This window comes from Lepisosteus oculatus, chromosome 24 (assembly GCF_040954835.1).
Source record: "Lepisosteus oculatus isolate fLepOcu1 chromosome 24, fLepOcu1.hap2, whole genome shotgun sequence".
Taxonomy (NCBI): Eukaryota; Metazoa; Chordata; class Actinopteri; order Semionotiformes; family Lepisosteidae; genus Lepisosteus; species Lepisosteus oculatus.
Genome location: NC_090719.1, coordinates 15,061,457 through 15,079,264, shown reverse-complemented (window position 1 = coordinate 15,079,264; position 17,808 = coordinate 15,061,457). Strand labels below are relative to the sequence as shown.

The following is a 17,808-nucleotide window of genomic DNA, read 5'->3' as shown; positions in this document are numbered from 1 at the left end:
CCCTACCTCTCTCACATGTGTTAACATTATCCCGTTACAATTGAAGATTAAAGGGTTCTTTTTTTTCCTTAAAAAAAGTAGTCTAACGCCACTGACTACTGCATAAGAAATACATTTAAAAAACACTCATATGGAATTGTGTGTGGTCCAGGCTGACCCTGAATCGTTAAAAAGTGTTGATGGTTCATCTCGTCCAGGAAAACATATCTTGCCATGAGTGGACAACATATACATTCCCCAACCCCTGGGGCCAATAGATTTGGTAAGCAACAGCGCAACACCTTAGAGCACTCTCTGCTGTAAGAAATCACCTCGACAAATGTGACAGACCATTCCATCAATGCATTCCAGCACTTCCCTGCTCCACACACATCTTCGCCCTCTGATGCTTCGCCAAGCGCTCATGGGACGGATTACATGTAATTGGAGCCACAGCCGACGGACTGACTTGGATTCACCCCTGGTTTTCCGACACCATGTGGCGTCGCCATGCGAGTCTCCGAACTCGCGGTGATGCTATATTTGGACTTAACCTTCAACCTGACTTTAAATGATGCCAATAGAAAGTGGAAGGAAAGGCCTTGATTTTATTGTGGAAGTACTATACACTCCTGAACGTTTTTCAAGTGGCCCTGTATGAGCCAGCTGTTTTAAGACTAGAAGTCTGATTTCGAGTTGCAGGCCTTCTGGTGAGATCCCGGGCATTCACTCATTTCATCTTGGAAACTGAAGCGGGGCACGTTTCAGTCCCAAGTTCAAGAAGTCCTTCCTCCGATTCAGCGCATCGCTGTTGTACCTTAACCACCATGACTTATTTTGTAGCTGAAGAAGGGCAGATCAGTAGAGAGAGAAAGACTGAATTTTGATTTAACCATTGCTGTGACGCTTTAAAACCAGTTATTACACCAGATCTCATTCTGATCACCACTAGCCATGTTCATACCAAAAACGAATAATCATTGCTTGCGTTTGCAGAGGATCCCAGAACACTTTAGACATCGAGGGGATCCATGAGGCCCTTCTACAAAGCAGATCCAGATAAGGAGTGAGAAAGTGCTCCACTAATTAAAGTAAGGGGTGTTTAGGGGGGATATTTATAGGGCCTTTTCCCTCTCTGAAATTACTACCTTTGTTTAAAATTAGGTGCATTTGCTATTAAGTAAAGAAAACACAAAAGCCCCTCAATACTTAAGTAACGTCTGATGCATGGAATAGCTGATAACTGACAGAGGAAATATGGGATTAACATTCAGTTTTCTGGTCAGTTTTTCCAAGACATTTATTTCATCGATGTAAACTGGTACATGAAGGCATGGCAAATGAGACTAAACGTCAGTTATGATATTGCGAACGAACCAACAGAGATCATAAAGAAATCACCCACACCCAGTAACTAGTCTGTGCAATATTTCCCCAAAGTGTGTAACACATGGAAAAATAATTTGTTAATGTAATAACATTTTTTCAGGTACCCCAAATAATAGCAATTTAAGTGAACAGAAATGCAGTCATATTCACTTTATACCTTGTACAACTATTTAGTTTTTGTTACTGTCAACACCCAGCATAACAGAGTGAAAGTTCAGGTATTTTTTCTTGTTCGGGAAACATTTACCTGGATACTCTTGGATGCACTACCAATGTGCAATAGACCAGGTGCAGAGAAACGCAATTCAAAGTGCAATCTGTCCCAGTTTCTGATGGAGAAAAAACAGACTAGATAATCCACACCCTTTCAGTTCTATTGCTCGTGCTTTTAGTGTCCTGGCATTTTTCATCTATGTTCTTGCCTGATTGGGCTGCAACTTTTTTTTGGGGGGTGAGGGGGGGGGGAGATTTTTCTTCTCATCCACATGCCTTTGAAAAAAATCTAGTGGAAAACTCTGATTTTTATCTGTCTGGCCACCCAGACGTCCTCATCAGTCCCTCTGTATCCCCTGCGGAGCCGTGCTGCAACCAGAATCAGACACTGTTACACCAGGGGGCATTGAAATAAGCTTTGTTTTTAAGCTCATTAAACATGTTTCCAATATTTCCATCTTTAGTTAAGGGCACAAGACTGAGTGAATTCTCCATAAGCTGTATCGTAAAACACCTTTTCCACCCTATAACTAGGAAGAGCCATGTAGGTATCCCGGGAAATGCACATGGGTTCAGCAGTTCCACACATACTGTAGTATCGGAACTCATCCCAGCCCTCACTCCCTGCTGGGTAATAGCTATGGAGAACAGTAAAATTTAAAGTGAGCTTGAAGCACAAGGTTTTTAGAACTTCTCTGTTGAGATGCTACAGTCAAATGACTGGTTTTAGCCATTTTCAAATCAGCTCTAAACTGGAAGCAGCTGTAAATCGAGGCAACGCACAACACCAGATCATTTTCAAAGAGTAGATGAATCTAATGCTGCATCTGCGGAGGCCAGCCCGAGCCCTGGAGAGCCCCGGCCTTGCAGACGTCGCAAGTCTCTTTAAACCACCCACCTCCATCTTAACACCTGCACATCACTTTTCACGTCTTCAGGCCACAAAATAATCCCAAATTCATACTGCTTCTTCCAATCCAGGGTCACAGGGGAGCTGGAGCCTATTCCAGCAAACAACAGGCGCAAGGCAGGGTACCCCCTGGAGGGGACGCCAGGCCTTCACACACACTTCTCCCAGAAGCCAATTAACCTACCAGGACTTTTTGTGGACTGTGGGAAGAAACTGGAGAACCCAGGGGAAACCCACAGACAGTACCCCACTGGAGCCCCAGTGGTACAAGACAGCAAGGCTGTCCGCCCTTACGAAATCATTTTCAATTCAATTAAGCATATAAAGTGGTAACAGTTAGACTACGATCCTCGGGGACCGGGACTCATCCCCTGTGTGCTTGATGCCCTTGGTGTAGGATTAGATAACTGCAGTGTAATCTCATCAAGGTGGTTTGCAAAAAAAAATGAAGCTCCAAGAGACCAAGATCTCAAGATACAGATTTTTGAAAATCCACTCTTACTTTTGTTTAAAACAGTAATAGAATTCCTATTTCACTTTCCGCATATAAATACACTATTATTAAAAAAAAACAGAAATCAGCTGTAAAATCTTCAATTACAAAAGTGCGATGAGCAAATGTGTTCACAAAACACTTCCAGAGTCTCTATATAGATTTAATACGCCATTGTGGTGGCCTGAATCATTTCATCAGGAGTAAGATTTGCTATCTTTACAAGAAAGGACAATTCTACTTTTGTAGGAGATAACTGTAGGAGTGCTTATAACTATGTCAAAAAAGAACAATTCTGTACATCACAACTGAATATCTTCCTCATGTAGGACAAGCTCTTTCGAATGACTGGGAAGACATTATATCAATCTGAGCTGCTTTCAACCTACTCCCAATCCACACCAGGAGGAAGAAATGAATGAATGCACATAACATGCACGTCTAAAAAGACAAATTTGCAGGTCAGAACTCAGTCCAGGATTTTCCTGATACACAAAATCCATCGTAAGAGCTGCAGTTCATGCTGCACTGAGCCTTCATGGCAGAAATGACAATTCCTGTTCGAAGGAGAAACGCCAAGATTAAAAGAACATGAGTTCAGAGCGTCTCTGGGATTCTCCAAAAAGACTGTTCTTCAAGAGCAGAGCTTATATTGTGGTCATGTACCAAAGACCTCAGGACCAGGAAGGGAAACAGTGGAAGCACATCTTTTTTTTTCCTTATTTTTACAGTAAAAGTAATAAACAACTCCCAAATTTTTTTCTTTATAAAAACAAAGAAAAACCAACTGGAAACAGAAAAAAAAAATACAACCTCATCACTTGTACAAGTAAAGTTTAACCATGTGCAACACAAAAAAGGAAATGACTAAAACACCACACCCCCGTGCATCACACCTCTCCTGCTGGTGTCTCACACTTCAGGTTCCTTCTGGAAACACGGCAGAGAAATCAGAAGTTCCTCAGCTCCCCTGTAGTTACAGTAAATCAAGGCAGACACAGAATGTGGATGAGGAGAAAAAAAGTCTTCTTCTTTTGTCTGCCGGACTGATCCTTTTCCGGCGCCGTGCTCTCGTTGCCACGTTCCTGTTTACCTTGTAGTGTCCATGGGGTCTTCTTTGAAGTTGCCACAGTGCTCCATGACTTTCCTGGAAAGCACCAGAACGGGGAATTGTTACAGGACCCTGCCGATGCTGGTGACTTTACTACATGGCCTGCGGTGGCACCGTAACACTTCTGACACCGACCACAGTCCCCAAATGCGGGCTCACCATTTTATTTTTTCAAACCGACCAACTGGAACTTTCAAACGCTTAACAGGCGCAGCGTACAGGCACAACTCCAGGAGGGAACAGGGTGGGTGAGGACTGGTCTTCAACACCCAGTTATGAGAGCCATTCCCCCACCCTGCTGCTTTCTCCCCCACTGCTTCCAGTTCTGGTCGCAGGGGATCTGGAGTCTGTCCCGGCAAGCAACAGGCGCAAGGTGGGTCCGTCGCAGGACAACACGGGTACGCACTGAGCCGCCCACCGAAAAGCCCAAACGACCACCTGCTGACCGCCCTGCTGCCGGTGACATCCAGCCCACTGGCTCGGACCTGCGACACCTGCAGCACAGGGCTTATCCTGCCCTGCGAGTAAGAGTCTTCACTGAGCTAACAGCCCAATAAACAGAATCCAAGCCGTTTCCCGGCTGGCTTCTGCTAGTGCTTGCGCAAGCCCTGCGACTGCGGAGAGGTGCGATCTTACCGAGCCATGTCCTTGGTCTCCTCCTGGGCACTGTCCAGGTCCAGAACCTGCTGCAGGAGGTCAATGCCCCCCTCCTTGATCAGCAAGGGGCAGTACTTGCTTGCTGCAGAGACAGAGGGAACCGGGTCAATACAGGGCACCAGCTGTTTTTACGGGTTTAAGGGTTAAACGTTTCTTCGTCAACTTATTAAAGGCGTCTTACTCAATAATAATTAAAAATAAGTGCTCAATTTCACAGGGTTATCCACCTCAGGCCAGATTATATAACACTAGTATCTGGTCATCAGGATTCATGCAGTGTCTTACTGCAGCTGTTTGCTCCAGGGACGTCATATTGTATGTGTAAGCTCAAAACACAGGGGACATCAAGTATACACTGGAACAGAGCTATTTGTCATCACCAACAAATGGCTACTGCAACAATCCAAATTTGGTAATGCACTGTGAGAATAGAGAAATGAAATGGCTGCATGCCAGGGGTTGCTTTTTAGCGTGATTAACAGGAGCCAGCTAACGGGTTTGTCTGTAAATCACACAGTCAAAGCTTATGTCATCTTCCTGGCTCCCACTCCACATGCCCACTGATCCAGTGCCAGCCAGACCAGTTTAAATAAGGGCCCTCCCCGAGGTGGAAGATCCGAAGCAGTCCGAGGAGAAGCTGGGCGTCTCCCCGCTGGGACGGGACTCACGGTAGACGGAGACGAGGTTGTACAGCGCCCAGGTGGCCCAGTGCTGGCTGACGGGAGCGATGCTCTGGGGCAGGAGGCGCAGAATCGGCTCGAAAGACCTGGGAAGAGAAGCAGGAGGCCTCAGTGGAGCCACACGCCACACCGAGAGGAGCTCTGCTACGTGCAATCCACTCTACATCAAGACCTAGTGCATAACGCCAGAACAGGCCCTTCATGGCTGACACAACGGCAAAGGTGAAAGACAGTGAAACAATAACAGTATTAAACTTGGCATTGAGCCTTTTAACAAGAGCCAGCTAACAGGTTTGTGAAACGGGGTTTCAAATTCCACGCTCCCTGCCATGCTGCTGGCCCCAGACTTGGGTGGACGGGATCGGTTCCCTGCTACCTGTAGTTGATATTCCTGCGAGAGTTGACGTCCCAGCTCTGGATGGCGCTCCACATTCGCTCCATCACCTCGTCTCGGAGGGGCTCCTCCATGGTCCAAACCTCAGGCCCATCGAACATGATGTGGGACAGGACGCCGCAGGCGTTGTACGACACCTCGATCCCATCCGCCTTGCTGTTCAGCAGGTCACTGTGGGCACAGAGAGGCAGACCGGTGGGCAGCGGACCACAATTCTGGACAGGGCTCTAAAGCCGCCCCGCTAACACTCAGGATATTGATCCAACCAGTACCAGGCACTTTGCTCAAAGGTGACTTACAATAACACAGAATCACTCAGAAAGGCCGTCTAATATCTCTGCAGGAGAAAACGCAGCAACGTCCAGCACTTTGCTCAGGGTGACAAAGTTAGTGTCAAAACAGGGGGCTTGAACTGGGAAACATCTGGAGTCCGACTTTCTCCTCGCCACAACTCCACAGTTTTGATTCAATGGTCATTACTCTCGCTGTAAAACATCCTAGACGCGCGAGGACTGAAACTGGACAGCGTGCTGGTGGATTAAAGATAAGGCAGGGAAAAGATGTAAAAAGCCTTCCAATGTGACAGAGAAACACCGGCTGACGTTTTTAACGCACTGGCGATGCCCGCCGCTGGCGGCGGTCGTGTGGGTCACGCTCGAGGGGCCTGCCGGCTTCGCTCACCTGAACACTGTGATGAACTGTGGTGTCAGCAGCTGGGGCCTGAGCGCCTGCACCTCCGCCACGTTGCCCAGCAGCCCCAGCATGTTCCTGTGAAGCTCCTGCTTGTCAGGGAAGGCCTGCGGAACGGGAGATAAACTTACCGCGGCGTCTGGACTGCACAAGCATGTGTGTGCAACATGTACACAGACAAACAGCGTAAATATGGACGCGGAATTCAGAGGCCTGGGATCCATGATAGAATATCAGTTTGCCTGCCTTATAAAGCACATTCATTTGATGGAAAGTCAATTTCTTGGGCACCTGGTACTTCATCTATGTTAATGCTATTTGCCTTTCTCCGAAATTGGAGCAACGGGTTCGGCAGCCAGTCTCCACCGACACGCTGCCTGTCAGAAACACTCGTATCTGCTCATGCAGTGACCTCCACGGTGCACTACTGGAGAGTTAGTGCCCGGTGGAGGAGTGTCTCTGACTGATTGTCCCTGCCGTGCCTGGCAAGTTGCAGGACTTGCTAACTGGACAAACCAAAAGTCAACCAATGCCCACTCTACCCTGGCAGAGGCCTTGTTGAGCCCATTGTGCACCTCCCACATGATGAATCCCGCTCGCAGCTGGCTAGAGACAAGAACCCTGCTTGAAATCCCCATGTCTAGGGCTCAGCCTGTGATATGTACCAGCACTGGGAATGGTTAAACCCCTGGAGTACCTACTGCAAATATATTATTCTCTAAATCACCATGTCAATTTGAAAATTGAGACTCTTGACCAATAATCCTCCATCCCCACTAACTGCTTAGGTTGAGAACGTCTCATTTTGAAGTCAGAATGTCCATTTGTCTGCTGTCTATGTTTGTTCTCATGCTTTTCCATTCTGTGGGCGGCGTGAATGAACCCTGCGAGAGGCGGGCCAACGAAACAGCCGTCGCTGTGTCTCACTTCCAGGCACTCCAGGAAGAGCTTCATGCCGCTGCAGTTGAGGAACATCTCGCAGTTGTCCGGCGTCTCGTCGGTGATGTTCCAGAGCGCGCTCCATGAGAACTCCATCACCTGGTCGCACTGAGGGAGGGCAGACAGTCAGACGCTCAGAGAGCAGAGAGACACGGGGGCGGCCAGCACTGGCAACCTCAGAGAAAGTGGCTCCTGCCTCCCATAAAGCCCCAGGACACAGCCAAGTGAAATCCGGAAAACCAGGATTTGTCCACGTCTCCGGCACAAATGCCAACAACTCTCCACGGAAGAACCAAGGTTGTAACTGTGAAGGACTGGGTTTAAAGAATCTGTTATAAACTTAACAGGTGATAACTAAAGATTAAATAAAGTTTCTGCTTTAGGTTAACAGTATAATAACAATAGGAAACAGGGACATGATACTCAGGAACAGTACATTTTGTTTTTCTGCGATAATCACTGAAGTTTCTTTCCTCCATGAATCGGCGCTCAATTCTCAAAACTTTAGGCAAAGAATTACCCTAGGCCTAGTTATTACTTAGAAACAAACATTTAACATGTTATTTGTCTATATGTGCGGCCACAAGATACAGGAATTTCTTTGATTGATCTGTGTATTTTGTTAATACTATCAAACTGAGAGCTTTACATCAGTCAGAGGAAAGGGAATTACCTATTGCTTTTTTGTTTGCAATTTGGCCTTAGAAAGCTGTGCAGTCATTTGAAAAAAAAATGTGTTACTTAGCCTTAGCTTTAAAAACATTCCCGATAAAGCTCATTTAATAGAAAGACAGACTTAAAGTCAGTATATTAATATTTATTATTGATATTATTAATAATGTTACTAACGGAGATCTGGCCAAAATAGAAGGACAGAAGGAACACTCACCATCTTGTCGCAGAGTTTTCGCTGAATCAGTTGCAACATTGTCTGTGAAGAGAGATAAGGAACTAGTTGGGCACTAAAATCGAGGTTCCTGGTTTATAGTGAAAATAAGTATACTGCGTACAGCAGCTCACAATCAAGTCAGATACCAAAATACCGCTCACTGGAAAGTTTATTTAGGATTGTTGTGTAATCAAAGCAAGTTAACTCAAAAAAAGAACAAAGGAGGTTTACCAAACATGGAAAAAGGTCTTTGGAATCTGTCATTTAAAACCTTTTTCTTTATCTTTCCTTTCTGTAACATTTGCATGATGACTATGGTGTAAAGGAAGAGGAGCTCAAATTGCAGGACCATATATTCTGCTCCACCGCAGGTTAATTCTGGGCTTGTTTGCTTAAACTGCTTAATTTAAAGTATTAATGCTGAATATTCACTTTCTGCATGGTATTAATACCTTGTGCAGTTTGCTTACTTTATCAGATTTCAGAGACCAATCCTTTAGAATGAAGAAAGTTGTAATAATAAGAACTGGTCAGAGGTTAGAGTGTGGTTGCATTAGATAAATACGTTTTCTTTGGGCTAGGTTATACACCAAAGGGAGTCTTAGAACAGAGCTGCTTATTGACACGACCTTTTGACGACTATTTGATGAGCTGTGTCAACATGCAAGCTAAAATGAAACAAGCAGATACAGTATTTATTCCTGGAAGAAAAGTAAGAAGAGAATAATGTAAAGAAGGCTCCATAGGCAAAACATTGTGTTTCTTTACTTCTCTTTTCAGCACGGAATAAACCTTTACTTCTTCCCTTATAGCCCCAAAACTGTGTTATTTTTTTCTTTTGCCTCTCCAGCATGAAATCTTGTTCCTTACTACTTATTTTATTGCTTGATGAAGGAGGATTTTCTGTCTGAACTACTTTACCCAGAAAGCTATGGTGTATTAATTGTCTGCCCTCTCCGATGACATGATACGGGAGACACAAACAGCACCAGGTGATCAACAGAAATAAGGGAACGGAGTGGTTTTACAGTCCAGCTCCTGGGCTGCGGTCGCGGGGCGTTACCGTGACGAAGCCCATCTTGCCCACAGCCTCCTTGTGGTCGTTGTCGACCTGGCAGACCAGCGCGTTGCAGAGGTGCACGGCGATGCGCTGGATGGACTCGTCGTCCCGCGAGGAGTTGAGGATCTTGAGCAGCAGCTGGTTGACGCGGCGATACTGGAACTCCAGCTCTTCCGGGATGCTGAAGTTGCAGAGCGTCAGGCAGCAGTTCCTCTGCACCTGCACCAGGGGGAGACAAAGCACACGTGCGCTGAGCGCTATCCCGGGCGGCATGGCTGCCACCCTCTCTGCACATCTCCACATCCGCACGTGAACACAGCCAGCCCTTCCCTGGTCGTCCTGACTCTTCCAGGTCACAGAAAAATGCCTTTAAGTACCTCTCATCTGAAATAAAGACATTTGCTGTTTCATTTAGTTTGATTGATATTTTGATCATTTAAGATTTATCCAAACGCAGGGAGAACATACAAACTCCACGCAGACCACACCCCAGGAACTGAAGCCAGGACCCCAGCGCTGCGAGGCAGCGACGCCAACACCTGCATCATCGTGCTGTCACACCGACAGCGCAGCCCTCCGCTTACCGTCACCTCCTGGTAGTGCTCCATGCCGTTGAGCACCACCTGGATGACCTGGCGGCGCAGCCGGACGCTCTGGTCCATGCGGTACTCGGTGTTGGTCAGGTAGAACAGCGCGGCGCTGCCCGTCACCTGGATGCTCTTGTCGTACTTGTGACACCTGAGGGCGGAGATCACCAGCTGCGGGGACACAAGGGGGCGAGAGGCCTGAGACGTCCCTTCCTTTTCTCTGGGGTTACTGGAGCCATGTGAAGAGTCACCCTGGGCTCCTCGCCAGGTTTTTTTTTCCTTGGGAAGAAACGCTTTGTCGGCAGGACGGACCACTAACGTGTAAAGGAAGGAAAATAGGGAACAGGCTGAGGTTCCTTCCATGATGAAAGGTAAAGGACAGAAACACAGTATTTTGTCTGCAGAGCCCCCTTCAGGCGTGTGAAGAAGGATCCACAGCTGAAACGCTGGGTTTCTTTTCTTTATCTTTCAGCCGGGAATAAACTTTTACCTGTTCCTTTGCAGCCTGTGCTTGCTGGCGCAGTGCCCTACTCAAACGTTTTCAGGGGATGAATATGTTAGTGCTGGGATATTAAGTAAACAACAGAAAACTGTGAAGTCAATTCTTGGACTGATTACTTAGACATCTAAAACGGCATTATTGATATAAAATATTGACACTAGAGAATCGCACCAGGAAGCCCAAACCTGTTAAACTGGGACACACTAGTCTTTTGTTTGCATTGCTACTGCACGAAGATTAAATACATCGCAAGTTTGCTGTTGTTTGTGTTGCAATGCCTGCCTCTGTGAAATATGTTTAAAAACATTTAAATGGCAGGTTAAACAGAACAGTTATCTGACGGAGGGGACACCACATATTCAGTAATAAAACATGTGTATGTAAAGATGCTGTCTTATCAGCGTAAAATCTAAATTTTACCTCTTTTTTTTTTTCCAGAAACTCTCTGGACATCACGACCACCCTTGATTTCAGGCGATTACCAAAAAAAAGCTTAACTGAAATCTGTTAAAATCTTATCTGAATCTTACTTTAACAGTCTTAACTGCATTATGAGGCAATTCCGTCTTTTTTTTGCTTAGTCTCACTGTAGCAACCTGTGATTATGTTATTAAACGTGCACATTGCGTGCACTGTAGCCTGCACAGCGCTGGATGCATCAGTGCACCCTAAGGGAGGTGATGGAGCGGTTGTGTTGCAGGGGGAGAGGCCTTGCTCACTGGGATTTGCCTTGGGCACCAACCCCTCCCTAAGGATGACTACGAGATGGGCCTGGACGTTCACCTGGAGTGCCCTGAGTAGCTGGCTGCAGTGCTGTATCCTGGCGATGTCGAAGAGATGGTTGATCGCTCGCGACGCCACCTCCGGCCGGTATTCTGTGTAGGCCTCAATAGCGTTGAGAATCTGGTCTTCGTTTTTCGCACCAGTGACCTGAGAAACCAAGAAAGGCCAACTGCTGTACCAACAGGCTATAACTCACACCCCTTCCTGAAGGGAATCTCTTCCTCTTGCAGACGAAGGGAAGTGACGTTTTTAGCTGGAACCAAGGGATTTGATTCAGCTATTTGAAATCTTGGAAAGAAAGTATTAATAATGATTTCTTGCTGAAAAGAGAAGAAAGAAAACAACGTTTCGGCTGTGGAGCCTTCTTCGGGTGTAAGCAACTTCTTTCTTCTCTTTTCAGCCAGGAATAAACCTTTTACTTGTGCCTTTGCAGCCTGCGCCTGCTGACGCAGCTCCCCACCCGAACTACTTGATAATCATTTTATTTTCTTCCAGTGCCTTTAATAAGAACATATCGAAGAGCCTCATACGCTACCAAGTGAAATCCACCGTGAAAGAGTCAGAAAGATGAGGAGCCGGATCCCGCAGTACCTTATAGGCTGGAATGTGCGTCAGGTTGCAGAGAGTGGTGTCCAGCAGGCCCAGGAACTGCAGAGGTCTCTTCAGCTCCCGAAGCGGGTAGATACTGCTCTTGGACGGCTCGATGCTGAAAGAGCAACAGCCCGGTCAAGCGCACGCCCGGGGGCACGGGTGGAACTGGCAGGACTCTTTAAATCTCAGTGCTGCTGCTGCCCGGGCTCCACGGCGCCACATTCAAGGACAAACAGCCTTACTGAACAAGATATTCAGTAATGCCATTCAGAATCCAGAGGCCGGTAGTACAGTAAGTCCGACTAATTTGCTACAGACACATTGTATATCATCACCATCTATGAGGAAGAGCAGCGATCCCGACACTGACCCCTGTGGGACCCCAGTTAGCACACTGCCCAGCCTAGACCTCTAAGGCCTCTCTTCTTGCTGGTACTCTGGGCGGCGGCCCGCGCCAAGGCCAGTTTTCACTCCGTCTGCAGGGGCACCACCGATTCTCTCACTTTAGAAATGAGTCTCACGTGAGAATCCAGGTTTTCAGACACTTTGTGCTGTAACCATTACGAAAGGCTCTTGCCACTTCTTCAAAAAAGAAACCTACATTCGATCCGCCGGATTTGCCTCTGCCCATGCCGGCAACTCCGAGCAGATAAAACAAATTTCACCAACACGCCCCCAGACCCGCGGACTCCGCTATTCCGCGCGCTCAGTTACTAAAAAACGAGACGGGCCCTCCCAGCTGCACCCCTCGAGTCGGAGACGGGATCACCCACCTGGGACGCCCCATAGCTTCCTCGGAATGAGGAACGGCACAGTTGTCCTGCATGACGTGGCCCGAGATGTCCAGCGAGACCAGGTTGACCAGACGCTGTACGATTATGGTCAGGACCTTCCCGGTCAGCTTGAACTTGTAGCCTCCCTGCCGGTCGCGCTGCCGGTCACGGGAGACGTCCAGGTGCCTGAGGAAGAGACAGGGCCGGGAGGGGCCAGCACTAAGACTTGAGACTCAGACACAGCTGCTGCACCTGCTAAACCTCAGTCTGATGGTTACAGGTATCATTTCTTTGGGTTTAGGCAGTGAAACACGAAGAGTTGCTCTTCCCCTCCCCACACTGATCCATTTGCATGACGCAATAGAGATTCAACCACGTCTCAAAGAGTAATACCAGGTTAGGAGCAAATTTATATGCCGAGTGAAATGTAAAATTGGAACAAATAACTGTCCCAGTGCCCAGTGTCCTGACCCACGTTAACTGTTATAAGTGTGATATTAAAAATGTGTAAACCAGCAGATGATCAGGAGCGTCAAACGGAGAACCTTCTGAGCTTTGTCACGACCATGTGGAAACCTGTCGCTGTTCTGATTCATGGGGGCAATGGAAGTAAAAGCAAAAGAAGCTCCAAACAATGAAACGAACGATGTGATCTCTCGGGGCCACAGCCCCAGCGGCCTCACGACTCCCCCCTCCCCCCCCCGGGGCTCGCTCACCGGAGGTGGACCAGCTGCACCACGGTGAACATGTGCTCTTCCGACAGGTCCACGTTGTAAAGCACGAGGGAGGCCAGCCGGTCCTTCCACTGGGTGAGGAATGTCACTTTGGGCAGCTGGACGCAGGACAGGTCGAGGGAGGTCAGCGAGGCCAGTGGCTGCAGCAGCGCCTCCACGTCCACCTCCTCCGTCAGCCCCCCCAGGTTGAGCAGCCGCAGGCGGCTGAAGCCCCGGAAGGTGAAGTCCGTCACCAGCACCTGGCGGATGGGGTTGACCAGGCGGTCAGTGTCATCGTAGCCCCGGGGGCTGTCGTCCTTGTAGAAGATATTGCTGCACCCGAAGAGGCTCAGGGACACCAGCGTCTGGCGGAAGTTGACCAGAGTCTTTAGGCTCCTGGCTGTCAGCTTCTCGCAGTTGGTAAGGTGGAGCTCGATCAAGTCCTGGGGGTGAAAGGGGTTTTAATACGGCGCGCGGGCTGGGAAAAAGCCAGGTGCTTCTCCAGACCGCAGGCACATCTCTGCCACATGACCAAGACACCTATTAACTCGGATTTACTGCACCCATTCCCTCATGTTGCTTGAATTCAAATGGCTTTAAAATCAAGCCCTGTTTCCCTGAGGCCACCAGCAATGCATGAAAACTATTGACAGCCCAGCCTTGTCTCCACTCTGTCCTACAGTGTCCTACCTATACAGATACATATTTTCATAGTTAACCACTACTAAATGCTACAATTGCATTTGTACTTAAATCTGCTCATTTGTAGACAATGTATTGGAGTATATTTGACCATGACAACCATACGAGGTCCAAAATAATACTATACTTTTTATGTGAAATAGCCCTAATTCCATTTCAACATGTTGCAGCTCAAGAATCAGAACTACCACAATGCCCCATCTGCCATTAAAACAGGGGAGATGTCAAAGTCATTCTTCCCCGAGAATGAGCTCCATAAGCTACTCGTAATCCAACAAAAAAACATAAATCCGCCAGCCTTTTTCTATGTATAGCTGCTCTTATTGCACTTAAAATTAAGCAGAAAAGAAAATTAAAGAGTGTTCATTCAAAAAGAGCTGTGAAGGAGCTGCAGCAGTAGCCTGAATGAATCTATACAAACCTGAGCTGCTGGCAGATTTGCTGAAACACCCTGCGTATAACCCACGAGAAGACCAGCTGCTCACAGTTCTGGGGTGTATAAGAATCCCAAAAGTGCAGATTGCTTTGCCTTCATACTGTGACCCTACCTGTCTCCCAATGGCCTCCAAGTCTTGGTCCTGCACTGTGTTCTCTCTCAGCTGGACTCGGGTCAGTCTGGTGCTGCGTGGGTCAGAGAACAGCAGGAAGAAGTTCTTGTACGTCTCGAAGTTACTGTCTGTGTGCACCAGCTCCATATACCTGCATGGCAAACACCACGAATCACACAGGCTGTCAGCTGACACTGAACATCCCTGGGGTGACAATATTGAGACAAGCCCCAAGGCTGGTAACAAATGTGTGTTCATTCACCAGCCCCCGATTACAACAGACCCAAAAGCACTTTCTGTCATCTTTCTTTATAATCTTATGCACTGATTTGTTTAACATTGTTTTTCCACTTCTTGTTGTCTGCTTTGAGAGTTAGCGCAATCACAATTTTGGGGAAGAAATCTCTTCGGATTTTCATTTCCTCTTGCGCTACGTGATGTATACAGTACATTGAGTCTGCATCAGGAGAATCACTTGGGAAACTTTGCTATTTTCTAATTACTACACGGTAACAGAAAAAAAATGTAAAACTTAAGCTTAAAAACTTAACAGACTTAAACTTAAAACTTGGGTTTAAATCGCTAACTGTACCGGACGTCACCAGTTTAAGTGCCCCTCTAGGATGAACAGGTTGGGAGTCTGCATCAAACACACGTGTCACTTTTATGGAAAACCAGCAGCAACACGCCGAGATCCTTGGACCCATCATTGATTCAAAGCCCACAGGCAAGACGAGCCAAACACACCCCTACTCCTGCTGCCGGTCGCGTGTTTGTGCACTCCAGCCAGCTGTCTGGAACCCAGACTCCCGGGGCTAGATGACATTTCCATTTTATTCCAAGTACTAGACCTCAGCGAACACTCTCGTGTCGATACGGGTTAGCCGCTGCAGGTTAAGGCCACAGCTGGACAGGACGACAGGGGAATGACCGGGCCCGCCCTGCGACTCTGGAAGCCGCCCCCCCCCCACGTACGCGTTGACGAGCTTGTCGCAGATCTCGCTGGGCAGGAACACCTCGGGATGCAGCCGGAGTGTCTTGTTGTCCAGCAGGTAGCACAGGGTGCCCTTCAGGTTCCGCAGGCAGTACTCAGTGGACAGAGCCATCAGTGACTCCGGGTTGTCCCCTGCTTTGGTTGCCATGGCAGCACCTCTCTGCCGGCAGGGTGAAGACTGGGGCTTAAGCAACAGGCCGGAGGGGGGGGGGGGAGAGAGAGGGGGGGGGGGAGGGAGGCAGAGCAGAGTCACGGAGACATTGGAGTGGAGCGAGGAGAACCGGAAGTGGGCTGCGGGCGACTTCCTGGGAGCCGGTGATGGGTTACTGGAGCCTGCCGGCAAAACAGACTGAAAACAGCTCAAGCAAAACAGCCGATTCCATCATCACTGTTCATAGACACGGCTAACCCCCCCCAATTTAGACTCATTGTCAGCAAAATCCTGTGGGAAAGCTGAATTGAGTTAACGAGCTCATTTTAGCCACTTACATGTTGAACGACTTGCGAAGCGAGTCGCCAAAATGTTCTGCCAAAACTCAACGCGAATGAAACCCAATGAATTTGTTATGTCGTGAATAAAAGAGCTACAGATCGTTAAAAGACATATGTATATTTATGTTTATGTGTATAGCCAAATATATACAACAATTGCATAACCATTTTAGTTAAGTCACGTACAGTTATTAAACCCTATGATAGATCATGTCGAATTGTACATAACACCGGGGAGTTCACCAATAATACCACAAAAAACATTACATTTCTAGTTATTGTGTTTTCCAGTTAAAGGCAGAATAACTGATGACACAAGAGCAACACGGAGATCTCAAAAACCTCGAGGTCATCGCTGTGAATATTTAACAAGCATAATCTAACACGACAAAAAATGACACCGGAGTCAGTACTCATAACAAACCACAGACGTTCGTTCTTCGTGGAAATAATCAACAGAGCAAGATTCTTGAACCGAATACCTGTACAGGCGAATGTAAAAAGATCGATATACGCGACTATTACATAATAAAGGTACAGTAGTAGTCTTTTTTCCAAAGTGGAAGGTCGAATTAAGAGATAACTCCTTTGCAGCAATGCGTTAAACAGAGATGTTTATTTTTTCTAAATATGCTATTTGACAGGTTAAGAGGGATATGCGTTATAAAAATTAAAATGAAATGAGACTTACTTTACGGGTTAAAAGACGATTTTCTACCACTGCATATTTAAAACAACGACGTCCAACCCGGCCAATCCGCCACACATTACAGATCTACATAGCAATGCACTGCTACTTCAAGCATTGTACTAAAAAGACAAGCTTCGGGGGTTCGTCGTACAAGATCTGTCATCCCCACAAAATAACACGTTTTGTTAGACATCTTCTTACCTTTACGGGGACCAGGAATGGATGCTTGCGTTAATTTATTTTTATTTTGATATTTAATTGTTTTTGTTCTGGTTTCGAGTTTTTTTTTTTCCAGCTCTCCTCTGCTGTCAACAAAACAGCCTTCACTTCCGGGACAACCATTCCAGACCACGGAATTGCTTCCGGAATCAATCCGAAAAGAATCGCGTTAACAGTAACACCATTCCCCTCTTAATTATAGTAATTGCTTACACTTATAATATAAGTTATATAGCGCTTTTCTGGACACTCCACTCAAAGCGATTTAAAGGTAATGGGACTCCCCTCCATCACCACCAATGTGCAGCATCCTCCTTGAATCCACCTCTTGAATCATTGCATGCGATGTAGAAAAGACATCCCTTCAAAACTAATATTCGTGATCTCGAAGTGCGTAGTGGCGTGGTCTACATACACTATAAACGTTTGCTGGCCATTTTTTTTAAATAATACATTTTATTTAGAAACAGCAGCCTATCACTCTTTACAAAGTCCAAGCTTGTCAAAATATTGCACATGACGTTTAAAGAGAATTTTTTTTTTATTCGTACATACACGACCAGTGCGTTGGCCTTAGGATATTTTTTAGTCTTAAATAATCACTCACTTTTTGTCAGGCTGCCCATTTGTAAAAGAAAGTAAAACCCCTTCAGTGGACGATCCCTCTTCCCAAACACAGACGCTTTTCACATAAGTACGACTGTGGCGACGGCAGTAAAGGTTTTTAAAAAGATGAAATTCTAACGAGTGACCGTTTTTGTGTGCCGGAATTGGTGTATTAACACAGTTTCGTTAAGAAAGGGTGGCAG

The 17,808-nt window shown here is 46.8% G+C and overlaps 1 protein-coding gene across 4 annotated transcripts; it reads right to left on the bottom strand.

Moving 5' to 3' along the window:
• Positions 1 to 1,261: 1,261 nt before the first annotated feature.
• On the bottom strand, positions 1,262 to 17,126 carry zer1 (zyg-11 related, cell cycle regulator). Of its 4 annotated transcripts, none has more exons than XM_069183498.1 (16): positions 16,982 to 17,126; positions 15,579 to 15,946; positions 14,604 to 14,754; positions 13,357 to 13,796; positions 12,641 to 12,826; positions 11,868 to 11,982; positions 11,277 to 11,423; positions 9,989 to 10,162; positions 9,408 to 9,623; positions 8,345 to 8,386; positions 7,444 to 7,563; positions 6,508 to 6,623; positions 5,809 to 5,997; positions 5,421 to 5,518; positions 4,732 to 4,834; positions 1,262 to 4,131 (listed from the first exon to the last, which is right to left on the bottom strand). In XM_069183498.1, exons 2-16 carry the CDS (start codon positions 15,743 to 15,745, stop codon positions 4,074 to 4,076), a joined length of 2,322 nt encoding a protein of 773 aa, XP_069039599.1. In that variant the 5' UTR covers positions 15,746 to 15,946; positions 16,982 to 17,126; the 3' UTR covers positions 1,262 to 4,073. The 4 variants fall into 4 exon arrangements, with proteins under 4 accessions (XP_069039599.1, XP_006640817.1, XP_069039600.1 ...); XM_006640754.3 differs by having other exon boundaries at positions 15,579 to 15,930; XM_069183499.1 differs by lacking the exon at positions 16,982 to 17,126 and adding an exon at positions 16,781 to 16,927.
• Between the last annotated feature and the right edge of the window lie 682 nt (positions 17,127 to 17,808).

Excerpts from the sequence above, each read along its gene's own strand:
- zer1 (XM_069183498.1), bottom strand. The coding sequence starts at position 15,745 with ATGGCAACCAAAGCAGGGGACAACCCGGAGTCACTGATGGCTCTGTCC. Across the intron at positions 10,163-11,276 it reads AGCTACTCAGGGCACTCCAG|CTGGTGATCTCCGCCCTCAG; the intron begins GTGAACGTCCAG and ends GTGTCCCCGCAG. Across the intron at positions 6,624-7,443 it reads TCTTCCTGGAGTGCCTGGAA|GCCTTCCCTGACAAGCAGGA; the intron begins GTGAGACACAGC and ends CCCGTTCCGCAG.